A 19,355-nucleotide genomic window follows, 5' to 3' on the forward strand; every position below is an offset into this window, starting at 1 on the left:
CTCCAGACATAGATCTGTTCGCCACAGCCGAAAACAGCAAATGCCGAGACTTCGCCTCCAGGTACTACCAGCAGGGGACGCTGGGGAATGCGTTATGGATCAACTGGTCGAACAGCTTTCTGTACGCTTTTCCACCCATTCCCCTGATTCCGGCGGTGCTCATCAAGCTGGCCCGGTCCAGGGCTCGGATGATACTCATTGCCCCAGAATGGCCCAGACCGTGGTGGTTCACGGACCTGCTTCACCGGTCTCTCCTTCCTCACATTCGGCTGCCGTGCAGGCCGGACCTTCTCGCGAAGTTCGGGGGCAGATGTTGCACCCCAACCTTTCATCTTTGAATTTGGCGGCATGGCTCCTGAGATAGTGCAATATGGCCATCTAAATCTACCCGAGGATTGCATGGACATACTGAAGGAGTCTAAGAGATCTTCCACTCGGACCTCCTATGCTTACAAGTGGAAGAGGTTCTGTATCTGGTGCCAGTCTAAGAACTATGACCCGACAACGTGCAAGGAAGAAGTCATCCTTCCTTACCTTCTACATTTGGCGCAGTCTGGCCTTAATGTTCATTCTAATCAGGTTCATCTTGCTGCATTGACTGCCTACAGGAAATGCCCTTCACAGACTTCCTTCTTCCAGATCCCTGTGATGAAAGATTTTTTGGAAGGCTTGAAGAAAGTGTTCCCTCCTGTCAGGCTTCCTTCGCCTTCATGGGAATTGAATGTGGTGCTGTCCAGATTGATGAAGGAGCCTTTTGAACCTATTCATAAGGCTTCGTTGCAGCACCTGTCCTGGAAGGCGGCGTTCCTCGTGGCCATTACATCGGCCCGCAGGGTGAGTGAAATTCAGACGTTGTGTTGCCAAGAACCTTATACTGTATTTCATGCTGCTATGGTTGTTATGCGTACTCACCCTAAATTTCTTCCCAAGGTTATTTCTGATTTTCATGTCAACCAGACCATAACGTTGCCTACGTTTTTTCAGAATCCTTCGTCTCCAGTGGAAAGGTCTCTACATTCCCTGGATGTTAGGAGGGTGTTGAAATTTTATCAGGATAAAACCAAAGATATTCGTAGGTCAGACCAATTATTTGTCAATTATGGATCGGTCAGGACAGGTCTTGCTACCTCTAAGCAGTCCATCTCTAGGTGGATTATGTCCTGCATACAGTTGTGTTACCAAAAAGCTAATAAGACCTTAGGGGGTAAACCTAAGGCTCATTCCACCAGGGGAAAAGCTGCCACGACAGCTTTGCTCCGTAATGTTCCGATTGCAGAGATCTGCAAGGCGGCCACTTGGAAGTCGGTTCATACCTTTGCTAAGCATTACTGTCTGGACACTGATGCCAGGGCAGATGCTCAGGTTGGACAGGCTTCGCTGGGGAATTTGTTCGCACAATAGTGGTGTTATTTTCTTTTTCTCCACCCCCGCTTTGGTGTGGGGATGGGCTTGCCATTCTATTCACTAGATTATGACTATACACAGAGATCCCCTACTACAGAAGGAGTAGTTTCTGTCCTGTAACTCCAGTTCTGTAGTAGGGGTATCTCTGTTATAGTCATAAGTGCCCGCCCTCCTCCCCGGTGGAGATAATTATTCATGTAAGGAATGCTACAGGTCTGGCGTGTTACGCCTTCAAAAAGAACTGAAAGTAAAAGGGACCTGCTGTGCATTCTGGGATACTGGGAGAAAGTTCTGGAATGTTCTCTTAAATGCACAGTATCCTATTTAAGCCACATAATGGCAGCCTATGGGGCTTGTCTGTCGATGCCTTCCTCTCTATCATTCCAGAGTATTTTAATGGTAGAGGCAAGTTTCTCTATGGTAGAAATTGGGCAGGCTGTGTTGTGTGTGGTGTTGTTTTTTGGAAATTCTAGTTGAAGTACTGGACAGTGTAGCCTGTGGATATAGGCTGCATTATTTGTCTTTAAATTCTCTCTTAAGTGTGTTTGCAGTTTCTGCATGATTTGACAATTTAAGAGATTATTTTTGATTGCCGGGGTCCACGCACATGGGCGGGACTATTCACTAGATTATTCACTAGATTATGACTATAACAGAGATACCCCTACTACAGAACTGTAGTTACGGGACAGAAACTACTCCTTGTCAGCCATTATGTATTTCGCAGTAGAGTGTAGATTTATATTTTTCCTGGCTCGCTAGAAATATTTACCCTGTGATATTTTTCCGATACGTATGATTTCTCTGGTACCATAGACCTGTTCTGCTGTCCATTGGAGCAGAATGTGACTTTGTAAAAGTGTATAATAGACTATTCCAACATCTTCTGCAGAGAAGTGATGTTTGAGTAGTTTCCCAGATTTTGAAGTATAGGACAGTTTAACCAAACAAGCCTTCTGACTTTCAAAACATGAGGCTTCCGATAGATTATTTTATGTTAGGACTTCTGTTAAAGCACCAAACACATGATTAAAGTTGTATTTTGAAGCTGGTATAGAGTTGGCAGAATAGGCTTTAAAATGCATAATGCAATACCACGTTTACAAAATTCCTTGGCAGTGATCCATCCCATCCTCCCATTGGATCCTGTTGTTTAGTGAGCCCTCTTTTCATTTAGCTATGCACACAAATATTTCCTTAGCTCACAGAGAGACACCAGAGTGAGAATAGCTGAGACTAGCATCACCAGTTATGTTCCAGGTTTTAGGAGAGGTTGTATGCTACGCATATTTTAGTCTGCCCCTGCAAGACCGTCTTCATACTGACTGTGGTAAACTGGGCTGCTTGCAGGTGGTCCCCAATTTGTGCCCCCATTTTGAACTGCTAGATGCTGTGGTAATTGATCTGAGAGTGTGCTGGGTTCTGTTAACCTGGCCCAGCACAAGTGCTCTTTCCTTTATACTGTAAATGTGGATTGGTACATCCAATTGGCAAGTACTTTTACACCCCTGTAAGGCCTGAGTATACAGTACCAGTGGTGCCCAAGGCAGGGGTTTAAAAGGGGTACATGGGCTGCAGCACTTATTGTGCCACCCTGAGTGACCCGGGTAAAACCGAAGCCTGCAGGTCTGCTATGTCAGCCCTTCATGAGCAGCTTTCCTACTTGAGTTCGCTGCACACACCTTGTCTGGCGGGCCACCTCACTGCATTTAATATGTCAGTCACCCCAAAGGCAGGCCTTCTATAGCCCAGGTGGTAGGTTGCATTATATTATATGTGTAGGAATATATGTGCAAGCTTATATTGCCCTGTGTTAACACTCTAAACTTAATTCTACCGCAAGGGACAGGCAGTCCATTATATAACATGGCCTGGCATGTAGTCATTACCTATATGTCAGCTCCATGATGGCCTGGCCGATTTCTTTTGTGTTTGGTGTCATACACCAAGCTTTTTTTAACTCCTGACACGATGTTGAGGTTTAAACTGCATGTAACTGTGTGGCGCTTTAGACAGTGCCCACCAAGTTAACCCAGTGTTCTCATCCTTTGGCAGGTTTCTTTAACCCCTTCACTGCGGCGGCTATTCCGCCACAGTGCTAAGGGGGAGGCGGGGCCGCGCGGCGGTCCCGTGCTCGTGACGGAACCGCTCCGTCACGGCACGCAGGTGAGCTGTGCTTGTGACGGAACGGTTCCGTCACGGCACCGCCCGCAATTCAGAACGTCAGCGCAGGCGCGGAATTCGCGGCGAGCGGGCCGTGACGGAACCGTTCCGTCACCAGCACAGCCCACCCGAGGCTCGTGACGGAACGGTTCCATCACGAGCATGGGAGGGGTTAAAGCCTTGCCGCCAAGACACAAGTCTAAACTCATGCTGGGGAGTGTGTGCTATTCTCAGAGGTCAGAGACAAAGGACCTTTGTGAGCAGGAGGTGACATCTCCTCTCACACAAGATGGCTAGTGAATTACACCGGTTTGGCAGTGAGCCTCAAAGGCTTCACTGTCGCCCCTAGACAAAGGAATTGTCCGGCAAAATAGGACAAAGCCTCCACCTGGCACTGTTTTTTCGTGGGCAGACCGGAAATTAGCTATTCAGGAGCTATCCACCTCTATAAGGCTGACCACCCCTCTAGGGAGAAAGGAAGGATTCCACGTAGATGGGCACTAAGCTGTGCAACTGTGACAGCCACCCTGCATTCCATGGATTTCAACTCGACCAAGGCAAGAGACTGGTTCCAAAAGGAAGGTGAACCCCTCTACAAACTCCAAACTTCACTAGAATCCCCCTTGGCTAGAGGAACTAGTCGTCTGCAGGCACAACTGCAAAATCCATTACCTTGAAGTCTTGCACCCGAGCCACCCACTGTGGACTCTCAAAGTCCTTGGGAAGGTGGCATCTGGGAACTGAAGTTGCGACCCTCAACTTCCTTCAACGTTCTTCTGGTCCTCTGGATAAAGATTTCCTCAACCAAGTGCTTGCAGGTACCAAGGCTTGTTGATGGTCAGTCCGACCACTACCTGCTTTATTCAGCGCTTCAAGAGACCAGATTAATCTACTCGAACAACCAACCACTCCTGTGACTCCATCGTAAAGATCTTGCATTTAATATTTTTTCCATTACCAAGTGTTGATTTATTTATTTGCTAACTTCAACCCATCCACTTTCTACTCACAGGTCGGGAGATTATTGTGGACCACATGGTATTGGAATGTGTTCGCAGCACTAAACGCGTATTAATGGTTTGATGCAACAGTAGTTATTTGTAGCTAGGAGACCCATCCATCCATAATGGGGTACAGCAGTGATTAGTATGGTTGTATGAGGAGGAATACTAAATAATATCCTAACCAAATTCACAGCTTTTCTAAGTCCTCTACCTTCAATTCACAGGTGAGCAATGACTGGCTAGATTTGCGGGTTCCGGTGTGGGTTCGAGACATGCAGTTCCTACCGGGATCAGAGAAAATTGTGACCTGCACCAGTTACCACCAGGTAAGTAGGTGGAGAGAAGGGTTGTGTGTGTGAGTCATATCTGGCAGGAACACTTGAAAAGGAGGGGAATGTGATGCACTGTTCGAGGGGAGACCTCAAGGTGCCAATGGCCTTGGCTGTGGGTCCTATCCACCAGTACTTTGAAAAATACTTCATTAAGCAGTCCTACCCTGTTCACCTAATGCATACACTCTTACAGGTGCGGCTGTATGACCCCAGCTGCCCAAAGCGCCGTCCTGTGCTGGAGACCTCCTTCGATGAGCATCCGTTAACGGCCCTGTCACTGACTGCCGATGCCAGGTGAGTTGCTGTAGGGTCCCTCTCTGTCATTGGTCAGGCCATGCTGCTGTCAATATGAATCCCTATCCTGAAGAAAAAAGTTCTGGAGCTTGTCCTGGTATCAGTAACTAGGATTACAATTTGGGGCTATGTTCAGAGGCATTGCACTTGTGGCTTAATAAAGTAGGCATCAACTTTTTTCAAAAATAACAAATATTGTTTATTACCATACGTGGGCAAATTTTCAGATTACTTCAGAGGTCGCTGTTTTCTACCTAATCTTGAAAATCATCCTTGCTATTTATTGGGTCCTTTGATCATACTGCAGGAGAACCTTTGACGTTTAAACCTGCACTAGAACCCTTTCCAGTTTGTACTAGCTCGCACTCTCTGCAACTGTGCCAGACCTTTTTAAGCTGCCAACATCCCACTTCATCCTCTTAGCTCCGTTGCCCCCTCAATAGCTTTTGTATTTTCAATATTATGCTCATATAATACATTTAATATTTAAGAGCAGAAAACAAACGAAGTATTAGTATCGGCTTCATTAGTTTACAGTTATAGGGCTCTGTGAACTAATAAATCCTATCTTTCGTAATGTGTCAGGTTACTTGACTGACACCGCCCAATGATAGGGCATCCCATTCCTACATCTAAAAATGCAAGAGTTATTACAGTAAATGGCTTTGCTCTACACATCCTTCAGTCCCTTACCCTTGACAGTATAGTGGATATAGTTGGACCCCTTTTCCCATCCTTTCTCCAAAGTTAAGTACTTTTCTTGACACCCCCCGCCCCCTAAAAACATTTTGGCACTCGATTTTTGACACAGTTATTCAGTTGCATTCTCTTTCTGGCGATAATGATTCTTGTGTTTCTTTTCGTTTTTTTGTTTGCCAAAAATTGGTTGGTGGTTTGCACTGTTTGCATTGTTTAATGTTGTGTACCATCCTGTCTATTTTCAGTGCAGTTGTGGTAGGAAACACACATGGAAATATGGCTGTCATCGACCTGCGACAAGGTGAGCTTGAAGGTTAATGTTTGAACTTTCTATGCGTTACATTGCTCCGAGCATGTTTGACTGTGCTTGCAATGAGAATTAAACTGGGGTTCTCTTTTTTGAGGGAAGATGTGACTTTTGTGTGTATGCAAATGAAGGTAATCGTTTTAAAGAAAATGAAAACCAAGGTGTGAAAACATGCCTATTGTAAGCAAGCATTGGCTATGGAACGGGTTGAGGTCCAGGGAAGGTAGGAACTTGTTCTTGCTAAGTATAGGGTAAGGAGGGGTTTAGAGGGTTGTGGAGTGGTTTGTCATCCCCCAGCTCAGTACACCGTGGCCTTCGACTTACTAACATTTCATGGGAAAGATTCCTGTCCCTCTCATCTCTTTACTACTCCCTCTTCCACAGGTCGTTTGCTGAAGACACTGAAGGGCCTTGCGGGCAGCATTCGCAGCATACAGTGTCACCCCACGTTGCCACTGGTGGCTTCCTGCGGCCTTGACCGATTCCTGCGGGTGCACAGCATTGAGGAAAAAAAGCTGCTGTACAAGGTGAGGGGGAGGTGGGCAACACTTCATGACAGCAGGGGCTTACCCTCTACAAAGGCCACAGCTGTCACTCCCACACTGTATCCACAGCCCTCCCTCCTACATCACCCGCACATCCAGCTCTCCCACGCTATACTCCACCACCAGCCTTCCTACACAACCCTCCACAGCAATCAGCCCTACAGTATACCCTGCTCTCTTGACCTGCTTTACCCTGTCGCACCCACCAGTGCACCTAAAAAAAGCGCTTCCACAAGCCCCTTCCAGAGCTCCTATTGTGCCCCCCACGGGTTATACACTTACACGGTCTCCCATAGGCAACACACCTGTTTGTCCACCACATTCAGTGCTCCTATATAAACCTCTGTGATTTTTTTCCACCACTGCATGGCCCCTGATCTTTACCTCTCTTGTCTCTCTCAGGTCTATCTGAAATCTCGCCTCAATTGCCTTCTCATGACCCGACGGGAAAAGTGGGAGGTGAGTGTTTACTCTACACTTCAAGCTGTCAGTAGGGAGTCTCTGCGAGGTAGCAGGAGGAGTTTTAGAGAGTCTTCCTTTGATGTTGGTTGCAATACTATTGTGTTGTCTTTTTTTCTACTTTGTTTTTGGTTGAACCGACCAGACAATGCAAGCTCTCTGGTTGCAAAATACCTATTTTCAGCTTACCAAGAACTTAATGAACATGTAGCTCAACCATTGCTTATCATTGGTTGAGTTTATTGTCACTCTAGTTTGCTTGTTTCTTATTCAGTGGCTTGCCTTGTCGTTCATGTGTTCACTGCTAACCTGGAGCATCATGTCTTTACCTTTCTTTCTACTGCTCCTTTTGGGGAACAACTTTTTGTCTTTTTGCTTAAGCACCTGAAAAGAGTGCATGTGTTTTCCAGCGATTTCCCTCGTGTGTTTCTCTCTGCTCCACTGGGCCCCTCGTTGCTCTCACACCTGTATTCTTCTCTTCCTTCTCCAATCTCCCTGATGCTGCCTCCCTTGTGTTCATATCCACCCACCTTCCTTGTTTTTGTGGGCCAAGCAGCAAATTACTTCCAGCCTTTCGGTTATATAAATATGAATGCTTTTGAGCTACTTTACTTGAATGTTTATTTTTTCTATTTGCCTATCCATTTCAGATCGGTTTACAAAAAAAAAAATAACCCACATTATCTGCAGACATCATGATGCATGCACTTGCCTACACAATGACACAGCTGCCTGCAACCCTTTTTCCCTTTTATGCTCATGTCGTACAGCATCTGTATTTTTGCTGATCAGTTACAGCGTGAACAGATGTATTGGCAAAGCCAGTAGGTCTCAAAGGAGACACCCATTGGCTTTGCCAATGCTTGTTCTCCCCTGGCAGTCTCTTAACAATGCACAGTCTTTTTGGTTCTCTTACAGTAATCAGCAAATTCACACACAACCATACCTCCTCTTGAAAGACTCTACGCTGTGTCAGTAATTTATAATTGCACTTTGTGTTACAGGCTGTTCTTTTGGGGGTTTTGAGAACTCTTTGAGTGTTCTGCCTCGGCTGCATCTGTATTTTTCATAGTTCTTATTCAAATTGAAGGTTGGCAGGTATCTCGAAGTCTCGGTCACAAAGGAGCTCCCATGAGAAGTTCACTTCCCAGTCAGTCTTTCTTTAAGTCTAAACCAAAGTAGAAAATTAACAAATAAGATCCATGTCTGTTACGCTGTAAAATTACAAAAGCACAAATGGAAATAATTCATCCAGATTTAAATCCAGTTCTTGTGAGCCACCATTGGTACCAGCAGATAACACATGCTATTTTTTGCTCAGATTTAGGAACATCCTATGTATCTCAAACATGGATGATGAAGAAAGGAGCAGAAACCTCCCCCAATACACACACACACCTTTCATGACAAAATGCTAGGGGGCTTCACTCCTGTCCTGAAACAGATCTAGGGTTGTCACCTTAACCACGGATGGAAAAACTTCCTTTGCAGAGGGAGAGCACCTAAGGCACCAGAACTGCCGTTGTCCAATATATAGATGACATCAAATGTGTAGACTGAGATTCTTAAACCAGGGCCATCTTCCTCTGAGCCCTTACTGCCATGTAATGCAGCCCTCACTGATGCCCTTCTGGTTGCATGGTCTAAAGTACGCTCATGCCTGACAGGCAATCCCTGTTGTTGGGTAACCTAGACCGGCTTCCGGTGACGTGGATTTCCTCACCAAGCAAACTAAATCGTAGAGGATGATTGTTCACGCCTCAATAGGCAAGGTTAATCTAAATTCCTTACCTACAAATTCCCTGGATACCGAGTGTAAATTATGCTTTCGGAAAGAGAATGTTTTCTTCAGTCAGTTTGGCCCTCAGATCTATTAACAGAGTTTGCCTTGCAGTAGAGGGGTAGATCCATGCACTATGGGACATGGCCAGTGATATCTTGTCAGCTGTCCAGTAGGACTTCATGACGACCTCTGTTGAGCAGACGATACATGACGGCCAGGAAGGAGCCAAGTATATGCTATGAGATGGTCTAGACATTATGGATTGCATCAGCAAAGTTATTGGCATTAGTGTTGTGCTCAGAAGGCATGCCTGGATGAGATCCGCTGGGTTTTCTGAAGGCGTGCATGCGTCCTTAATGAACATGTCCTTTGGTGGCTCCAAGCCAGGTAGAGAAAAGGGTGACTCCACGCTAGAATTTTTCAGGGACAGATGCACCAAAGCACAATCGTTCAGCTATTGATGCCAGCTAAACAATTTCCTCACCAATACGGAAAATTCACAGGCTTTTCCAGGGAGGTAGCTTGCAGCCAGTAGCAGCCTGCTCCACTTACATAACAGCAGCAAGCACAGTTGTTTCGAGGTCACAGCCTTAGCATCACCAGAAATCACTTCAACCTGCAGGGACAGGCGTCCTCCAGTACGTCCTCCCTTCTACAGTGGCTTCGTACCTACTTTAGTATGCCCTCTCAAGTTTAAGTTTACGGCCTTTCCTCTTCCAAAACGTGTCTAGTACATTAAAAATATGAGGATTTGTGCTTTCCTGTCTGCATACATCCTCCTTATCCTGAATGCCAGGTGGGACATGCCGGCACTGCAATGAAATCTCAGATTCCAGTGGACCCACTATCAGGGATGTCTCTCTGACTCCATCCAGACTTCGAGGAAGACAACGCAGGATTTGCAGTGGCAGCTGGTAAACACTGACCTCACTTGGTTACTCTTGCTCACCCACCCAGACTTCACAGTGGTGACAGATGTGTCGCTGCTACATTGGGGAGGGGCACCTGAGAGAGGTGGAGACCAGATACTTCTGGTCTCCAGCAGAGCAATGACATTTCAGTCTTCTAGAGTTGCAATTTATATATCCCACCCTCAAAGCCTTTCCGACATCCACAAAAGGGAGGGTGGTATAGATCCTCATGGACAATACGACCGCCTTATGGTACTGCAACAAACAGTTTGGAGTGGGGTCCCAGATCCTGTCACATGAGGTGCTACAACTCAGCTGACAGGATCCAGTTTCTGGAGCAGCAGAACGTCTTCCTGGTTCAAACCACCTGGCAGAGTCTCTAAATATCAGACCAGACAAACTGAGCAGACATCATCTTGCAGGCCATGTGTGGGGTATTTTATTTACCTAGAGGGAGCACAGGACATCTTCAAGCAAATGGGTACTTCCTGGCTTAATCGGTTTGCCACCATCGAGAAAGCACAGTGTGTCTGCAATTCCGCGCTCTGTGATTTCCTCCAGAGAACAAGTTAGGAGATTCTTTCTGTCTGAAATTGACGGAAGTAGTCGCATGCACATTCATACCACTACCACTCCTGGGGAACAGCTTTTACCACAAAGTTCTTCCAACGAAAAGTAATTACAACACACTTTTTACATTGCAATTACTTTTATCATGCAAGACTTTACAACGGATCCATGTTTTTATTGACGAGTATGTAGTAGGTAGTTTACATATTTTTAAGGGTAACTACAAAAGGGGAATGGAGTCCCTCCCAATATAAAATGTTAAAATATTAGCAAACCTGTTAAGGACATAAATGTAATTTGTAAAAAAAATAATTATATATATATATATATATATATATATATATATATATATATCCACATATCCACAATGTGATCGAGCAGATATCGAGTGCGCTCCACAGTGTGTGCTCAGCCCAGGGGTCGGATCCTGACCCAAAGATTACTTGTTTGTCACAAAAGAGGCGGCACAACCGGATTCCTTATTGAAGCCTTTTAATCAGCGCTTCTCCCCACCAACGCGTTTCAGCCACACATGGCTTTGGTCACGGTCAGTTAGTCCTTCTACCATTTCCACTTAAATACTAGCCCATATTAGCCTTAGGTGGCATTATGGGATATGTTGTTTGGAACAAAATTATATTAAAATTACAAACAAGAAAAGAAAGACTGGTGTGATTAAACATTTGTGCTGTCATTAGTACATTTTGCTACATGTTAATTCACATGGGCAGAGTTGTTGATTAGAGGTTATTATTAGGCTAGTTCCCAGGCCTCATTATGCTGTATTCTGGGATATGTAGTCCTGCGCCACATTCGGGACTACACACAGATGCGTGGAGTTTACTGCAGGGGGTGGAGCTGGCTTGCCTCAGCAAGCGTCCAAAATGAGGGACTCACCTGCAGCATGAGATTCCAACCACAGGACGCTTTGGGCGCTAAAGAAGGCAGAAGACTGCCGAAATGCATTCGCATATGTGCAAATAAATGAATGCTTCCCACCGTTTCCTCCTGGGTCTCTGTCTCTTTTCTTGGAAGGAGGTTATATATATATATATATATATATATATATATATATATATATATATATATATATATATATATATATAATTAAGAATTAATGTATAATTTTAGTAGGTGGCAGTGTTAGACTGTGACTGTATTTTACACTTACTAAGCGTGGCAGTGGTATGCGTTGTAAATTATGGTTGTAAAAACCTACTTGGTGAAGGAATGCGTGGTAATGTCCTACAACCCCACTCCTTTCTCAAGTTCTGAATAAGATCAAGATAGACCGGGCATGTCATTCTCATTACCCTACACTGGGCCAGAAGAGTGTGGTACCCAGAGCTCTCATGAACTTAAGCGTTTGTCCTCCGATGAGGCTTCTTGTTCTGTTGGATCTCCTATCTGCTCAAAAATACATGGACCTGTACCTGAGCCTCCTCAGCCTACCCCTCCATGTGTGGAGACTGAGCAGCGACAGCTAAATATGTTTGCTTGCCAACCGAGGTGGTTGATGACATCCTTACAGATCGACACTCTTCCACAAAGTTGACCTATGCTGGGCCTAACTTGTTGCCTAAAGCACAACTACTTAAAGCAAAATTCATTTTAGTTAGTTCTATCATCAGCCCAGTAATACCTTGCGGTGGGCAATTTGACAGGTAATTTGTTTGTCTCTGTTCGCCTGTCCAACTGTCTTTGGTTACTTCACCTCTTGTGATGCGGTTAATAACCGGTTTGACTGTTATGTTTCTCCCAAACCATTTACTGTGCTTCAATTGAACCTGATCTTGGGTTTGACATTTTCATGTGGATACCCTTCAAGCCTTTGCACAGCTGGTCTCAAAGGCTCTTAACACTAAAAACTGTCTCCTTTTTTGCAGTTATGTCAACTGCAGATGCTTTCAGTGCAACCACCGTATACCCCTTTTTTTTCCAGACAAATTGTTGCTGAGGACCTGAGCAGCCTTCTTGCGAAAGGTTCTAACTCCTTTCCATGACAACCAATTGATCACTCTGCCAGTTTTCTTTTCCTCGCCTCACTCCTTGAGTCACGATGAGAAGCTCCATTGTCTTGACCCTAAGAGAGCACAAAGCTTTAACATTGATCACACAAAGGACCATTTTTTGGATGATCAGCTTTCTGGGATGCAGATGAGGACTCTGTCAAGGTCGCTAGTCCTCTGCTTCAAAATCTGCTACGCACTGGCCAAGAAACAGCAGGCTCATTCTTCCAGGGCCAAGGCAGCTACAGTGGCATTGATGCGAGGGGTGCTTATTCTAAACATCTGTCAGGCTTCAGTATGGGCGTTGGTGCATACGTTCACAAAGTACTAGCGTCTTGACAGTCGGGCCCAGTTGGAAGGACACTTCACCTGCTCGATTCTACAAGTCTTTTTACTTAAGCCTACTTCCCATACACTGCTCCTTTAAGAAATACTATGAAGTATCTTTTCTAAACACCGATATCAGTGATTATAAGTATCCATCAGGTGAACAAGTTACTTAACCTTCAGTAATGCTCTTTCTGGTGGATACTTTAATTAACCACAGATTCCTCACTGCCTTCCCATTATTGGAAGTGGCATGTTTAACATCTAAAAAGATCCTAAGTTAGAAACTCAGCACACTGTCAATTTGTTTTACGCTTCTCGTCTCTGGGTGCAAAAGGATAAAATATTTAACATCCGTATGGCGATTTTATTCAATCTGGTTCCTGGGGCTTTTCTTAAGGTGAAGAATATGAAGTTAGAGTATCCGCCAGAAAGAGAATTACTGAAGGTAAGTAAGTTGTTCTTTTTGACATTTCTATTCCATCTTTGTCACCTCAGCTGCTTCTTTATTCCGCTTAAGAATTTGTCATTAGGAAGTGTAATGAAGTAATAAAGTTGAGAGAGTCCAAGTAGTTTAGATAAGCAAGTATAGTTTATTCAGCCCCAGCCAACAGTCAGCTAACAACTGACAATCCTGGAATTACCAGTCATGGGAACCTTGGTGACATATGGTTCTAAACACTAGGTTCCAACATGGAACCAGAATATCTAGAAAGGCAAGTCATCACACTTCTCCCTCTTAAACATTAAACAGGTTTACACATCCAGCAATGAAGAAGGCAACAGAAGGATAAAGAAATAAAGAAGAAACTACCTAGACATAATCTCGCAAGTGAACAGGAGGCCTGCATACTCTCACACTCTTGCGAGGATAATTAGCGTGCAGATCAGGAACAGCAACAACATCATCATATTTCCCTTTACCCCCAAAATGAGAAACACGACTATTGTTCCAGATACGACCATCCTCCGTCTTTACAGCATTTTTGAAAATTTTCACAATGGTTCTAGGAACAGAAAACTTCGACCAGTTTTGACAGCCAACAGGAGCCCTGATCTTCACTATCTCCCCCACCACAAACTTAGAACCCTTAGCTGAATTTCTTCTATCCACATATATTTTCCTTTTCCTCTGTAGTTCCAATTCCCTTTCTCTCCATGCCCCCAACTCATTATTTTTTACACCTTTGTCTGCAATCATCCAGGCAGGACATAAGCAAGTGTTAGGTGCTCTACCCTTGAAAAGTTCAAACGGAGTTTTTCCTGTAGTTGAGTGAGGAGCGAATCGATATGCTGAAATTCTATTCTGTAACTCCTTTCTCCAGTCCAAATTGTTGACCCTTGCCAATTGAATGCTTTCCTTCAAAGTTTTGTTGAGTCTCTCCAAAGCACCATTTGCCTCAGGGTGATACAAAGAAATTCTCTTGTGAACAATGCCACACTTACTGAGGTACTCCTCAACTTTCCCTGAACAAAATTGTGGTCCGTTGTCAGAAAGAATGGAGTTGGGAAAACTCTCACGTTTAAAGACAGACTCCAAAAAAGAAATAACAGACTCACTTGTAATCTCCCTTACCAAACTAACCTCAACCCATCTAGAATACAAATCCAATAGAACCAACATAAATGGAGTTTGGTGCTCACCATGTAAAGGCCCCACAATATCCACGGCAATTTCATCCCAAGGGGACCTAGGCAACCTTCTGCAAACCATAGGAGAAGACCTCGTCCTCAAGACTTTATCACTTGCCTGACAAGAAGAGTAATCTCTTACAGTGCGCTCCACCAACAAATCGATACCAGGCCACCAGAAGTCCATTCTAATGCGTTCTTCCGTCTTTGAAATACCCAAGTGTCCCTCATGAGACATGTCAACCAGAATACTTCTGAGATTAACTGGTGGAACTAACCTAGTCCCTCTCATGAGTAAGCCATCCACCACTGCCAACTCATCGGCAATCAAAGACCAAGGTTTCTTTAAAGAACGAGACCTACCACCTTCCAGCAATTTAATGACCTCCTTCAACTCCTCATCCTTGCCCAGCTCTTCTCTCCAATCATCTTCTTTAACCGCCCCCAAGGTAACGTCACACACCTTTAAATCACCCTCAAAATCGTCAGCCAAGGCTTCCTCACCATTCCCTACCACATCCACCAACCTTGACAGACAATCTGCCGAGACATTAGTTTTACCTGGTATGTACTCAAACTTGAACACAAACTCCTGCAACGAAATTACCCATCGCCTAATTCTTGCTGAGATGGAGTCTAACCCCTTTTTTTCGAAGACCTCCTTTAGTGGTTTGTGATCAGACCTGACGGTGAAGGAGGAACCCCACACAAACTTCCTGAATTTATTCACAGCCCAATATATATCTAGTGCCTCTTTCTCTATGACAGAGTAATTCAACTCCGCCCCCTTCAAACACCTCGAAGCACAAGCTATCAGGACCTCCTTGTCCTTCCTCACCTGTAACAACAAAGCACCCAGACCCTTGCTGCTAGCATCCGTTACAATAAACGTCGGATCCCCAGGAACAAACGCCTGCAAATTTGGTGCATTCCTCAGATCCATCTTCACCTGATCAAACTCCCTGCTACACTCTTCAGTCCAATTAAACACAGCATTCTTGCACATGATTTTCCTCAGATTAACAGTCTTACCTGCAAAATTTCTGACAAACTTATTGTAAAATTCCGCCATGCCCAAAAACGATGAAACTTCTTCTTTTGAGCACGGTTCCTTCAACTTCTCAATTGTTTCTACAAGATCCTTTTTTGGAGAAATGCCCTTCCTTGAGATGTGGTGGCCCAAATAATCTAGCTCATTGACACCAAACTTGCACTTGCTTTGACGCAGAGTTAAACCAACTTCCAACATTTTCTTCAACACAAGGCAAACCCTCTCATCATGTTCCTGCTCGTTCTTACCAGAAATGAGAACATCATCCTGATAACACCTTACCCCCGGTATTCCTTTGAACAGATCTTCCATAATTCTCTGGAATACCGAGGCTGCTGAAACCAGCCCAAAAGGCATTCTTAAGAATTTGAATGCATTCAAAGATGTCTGCCACTTTCCTCCAACAAACGGTCTTTTTTCTATGGGAATTTACCCACAAAAATCGACGTCACTCTCAGACTCCGTTTTTTCTCCTTTTCCTTATTAAATCAAAGAAAAGAGTCTACCTTTGCCGATTTTCGCTGCGTTTTCGTCTATCTCTTCCACATTTACAGCGCAATCTTCGTTTTGCTGTAATCTTCCTCTGAGGATGCCACTCCGCTTTCCTTCTACCACACAACAGCCAAGTGAGTGTTTTCCTCTTCTTTTCAGTTTACACCTGTTGTTGAGGCTGACTTGCACACGTAGGCCTTCCCACCCTCGTCGCCAGTGTAATAAAGTTGAGAGAGTCCAAGTAATTTAGATAAGCAAGTATAGTTTATTCAGCCCCAGCCAACAGTCAGCTAACAACTGACAATCCTGGAATTACCAGTCATGGGAACCTTGGTGACATATGGTTCTAAACACTAGGTTCCAACATGGAACCAGAATATCTAGAAAGGCAAGTCATCACAGGAAGCTGTTTTGCTTCATGGTGTGCGCCCTAAGCACCTTTTCACATCATTTTCAAGTGTCTTCTTATTTTAATTTTACATATCTGCAATTTATGATTTCTTTCTCTGACCCTTTGCTCTTGACCTGTGTCTAGTTTTGAAAATCGGATTAGTTTCGAATTGGGTGATATTGTTTTCGGTGGTCATTGTGCCATTGATGCAACGGCTAGTCTAGATTAACACTGCTGTGTGATCCTATGGTGCAAGTGGGTTTTGGAAGCGAATATTTATCTGCATGGCCTCCATCCCTGTGTATATGTTCTTGCTTGAATGGAAAATGTTTATGGTTAGGTGTTTTTAAGTGATCTTATTTCAAAGCCCTTACTCCCACTTGTGTAATTTGAAGAATTGTGCAATTTTCTGACGTTTTAGGCTGAAATAGTAAGAACTTTATTGGTGGTTTATGGGGATGTGTTATTAAGCTAAAGGCAAGATATTGGTTGGTGTGGTTGTCAGTGCGTGCACTGGTGTTGATAATGCTTACCTGTTTGTCAACGAGAATGGAGTTCACTGTGATGCACTATGGCAAGATGACAACAATGAATTATTTCCCTGTGCCTGGTGCCTAATAGTGGCAACCCCCTCTATATTTTCCTTTCCTTGTCACTAGGAAATTCATACCAGACTGGTCTGGAGTTTATGTAATGCAGGCCAGGGAAAGCTGGTTCAACACCTTCAAACCATTCCTTTACCCGAGGGGCACTGTTCCCTACACAGACACAGTAAACCTTTTCTTCTGGATAACACTGTCAATGTCTTCTCTCAATGCAAGCATCTGATACAGAAGCATGATTTGGGTTATTTTGATGGGAGATGCAGGAAGAGATCTTCAAGGCATTTATGTATGTATGTATGTATGTATGTGTGTGTGCCTGCCCATGCACCCCCTTCTGTCCATGATCCCAGTCTCTGCATGTCAACTATTCTAATTTCCGCTAATGTACTCAGCCTTTAATTGTTCTTGGATCAATAAATTGGCTATTGGTGCTGGATAATGGTGAGACCAGTGTCCGGCCTATTTGCCAAGTGGGGCTTAGTTGCTTTGAAAACTCCTGTCTTATGGCTGAAACTTGTATCCATATCAGGGTCCCTATCCGCAGACTCTCATAAATGAGACTGGGAATGCCTGCTTTAGAGTACATGGCATTGATAATCTGGAAGGATCAGAGGGGCTACTGTGACCTCAGTCTTTGCTCATGAAGTGCTGAGGGTGTCATTCAGGGCTACCAGATTTGAGGTCTGTTAACTTGTCTAATCTGTTTTCTACTCTCTCCACAGGAGGAGGAGATTCTACTATCCGGTGCAGCTCAGGACGAGGTGAAGGAGGAGGATGATGAGGTTTGGACTTTGATGGAGACTGTGACAGAAGTAACAAATGCACAAAAGGCTAAGATGACACCTGTAGAGGATGAAAAGACTGCAAAGGCACAGAAGAGACCAAAGGTTCAAGGCACCAGGAGAGGCAAGAAAACAAAGAGGACATTGTGATCTTCATCGGCCACATTGCACATAGGACTGAGCTAGGAATAAATTGTCATGCAGTCTGCTGAGTGAGCACACCGCGGCACCACCTAGCATTATCAGCTGCTGCCAAGAAGGAACACAGAAGCTTCCCACAACACCATCAGTTCCTAACCGTACAGGGCTGCTGCTGCTTCACCTGATGCAAACAGCCTCTACTGTCATTGAGCACTGATGTGCTTCACCACAAAACAAGGGCTCCTATTATTGGTCGTTCCCAGAGGCAACTTCTACAGAGCAGCGGCGCTCTGCTTTACCCCACAATAATACCCTTAGTGAGCAGAAGCAAAACCACTTCTTGTGCCACTTTTCAGAATGGTTGCCCCTCCGTCTTAGTTACCATCACTGGAAGCAAGGAAATCGCTGTCTCCTCAATAACAGCTGGAACTGAGCATCGGCTCAACAGATTAACTTCACTATCACAGCCCTTTCAGGAAAGGACGGTGCTAAGGAAAGATAAGGAGGGTTTGCAGATAGTTTGGCTGTCTTGGTAAACATGGGGAAATAGAAATTCTTATGTTTGCTTTTGTGTTATAGACACCTCTTTGCCTGATTAGACAGTTGGTGGATTATTATTCATATCATTTAAATGCAACTCTACCCGCGCCTGTCTCATGAGCGCTTTCAGCAACATTAACTTAAAGAACCCTCTCAAAACCACAGGGCAGCTCTGAGTCTGGCTCTGCTCCAGAGTTATTCCTTGTATACTTTTTTTAATGTATTTTTGTGCATATCATCTTTCAGGAAATCTGATCAAATTTGCCAAAATTGACAAATGAAATAAAAACTTGATATTTCTCCCAAAAAAACATGATGAAAACCTTTGAATTCAGTCTCCTTTAGGCTATGGCATTGCAACAGGTAGTGGTTAATGACAGCATGAAAGGGTACAGAAAAACGGATTTGTTTTATTTACTGCAGACATAGGCTGAATCACCCCCAAATTATATTTAGTTGTCTATCTTTACCTGTCATTCTTGTAAAGCAACAGTAGTACTTAGTAGTCCTCTGTTGGCGTTGTCTTCTCTCAATCCAAGTTCACCAAACCCCAGGTGAATACACATCTATTCTCTTCCTAGATTCCTTGAGAAGCCAGCTACTCGCCTGGAACCGCATACGTTTCAGACACCAGTGTAGAAAGAGAAATGTATATTTTATAACCCTTGTACAGAGGAAAGTTCTGCTGTGCTGTGTATGTCATGCTTGGTCTGTGTTTTTCCTTCAGTGGACTTGGAATTTGTGGGCCCACTGGTGATTCTCCACTTTCAGTTTTTTATCTCTTTTCAGCAGACACGTTATATTCAGGTAAAAAGTTCCTTCAACCTTAGTGTAGGGTAACTGATGTCCCCTCGCTAGACTTAGACATCGGAGACAGTGACTTTTGTTGGTGGCTGAATCAATAGTGCAGAGAT

At 44.3% G+C, this 19,355-nt stretch overlaps 1 protein-coding gene across 1 annotated transcript in view; it reads left to right on the top strand.

Moving 5' to 3' along the window:
- Positions 1-18,752, top strand: part of WDR74 (WD repeat domain 74) — a 74,763-nt gene extending 56,011 nt beyond the window's left edge. The window contains exons 6-11 of the mRNA XM_086938115.1: positions 4,796-4,897; positions 5,097-5,197; positions 6,142-6,197; positions 6,588-6,730; positions 7,151-7,207; positions 17,701-18,752. Coding sequence (XP_086794241.1) covers positions 4,796-4,897; positions 5,097-5,197; positions 6,142-6,197; positions 6,588-6,730; positions 7,151-7,207; positions 17,701-17,910 — 669 coding nt within the window. The 3' untranslated portion in view covers positions 17,911-18,752. The remainder of the gene's footprint in view (positions 1-4,795; positions 4,898-5,096; positions 5,198-6,141; positions 6,198-6,587; positions 6,731-7,150; positions 7,208-17,700) is intronic.
- The last annotated feature ends 603 nt before the right edge of the window (positions 18,753-19,355 follow it).

The sequence above is a fragment of the Lissotriton vulgaris genome, chromosome 9 (assembly GCF_964263255.1).
Source record: "Lissotriton vulgaris chromosome 9, aLisVul1.2, whole genome shotgun sequence".
In the NCBI taxonomy this organism is placed as follows: Eukaryota; Metazoa; Chordata; class Amphibia; order Caudata; family Salamandridae; genus Lissotriton; species Lissotriton vulgaris.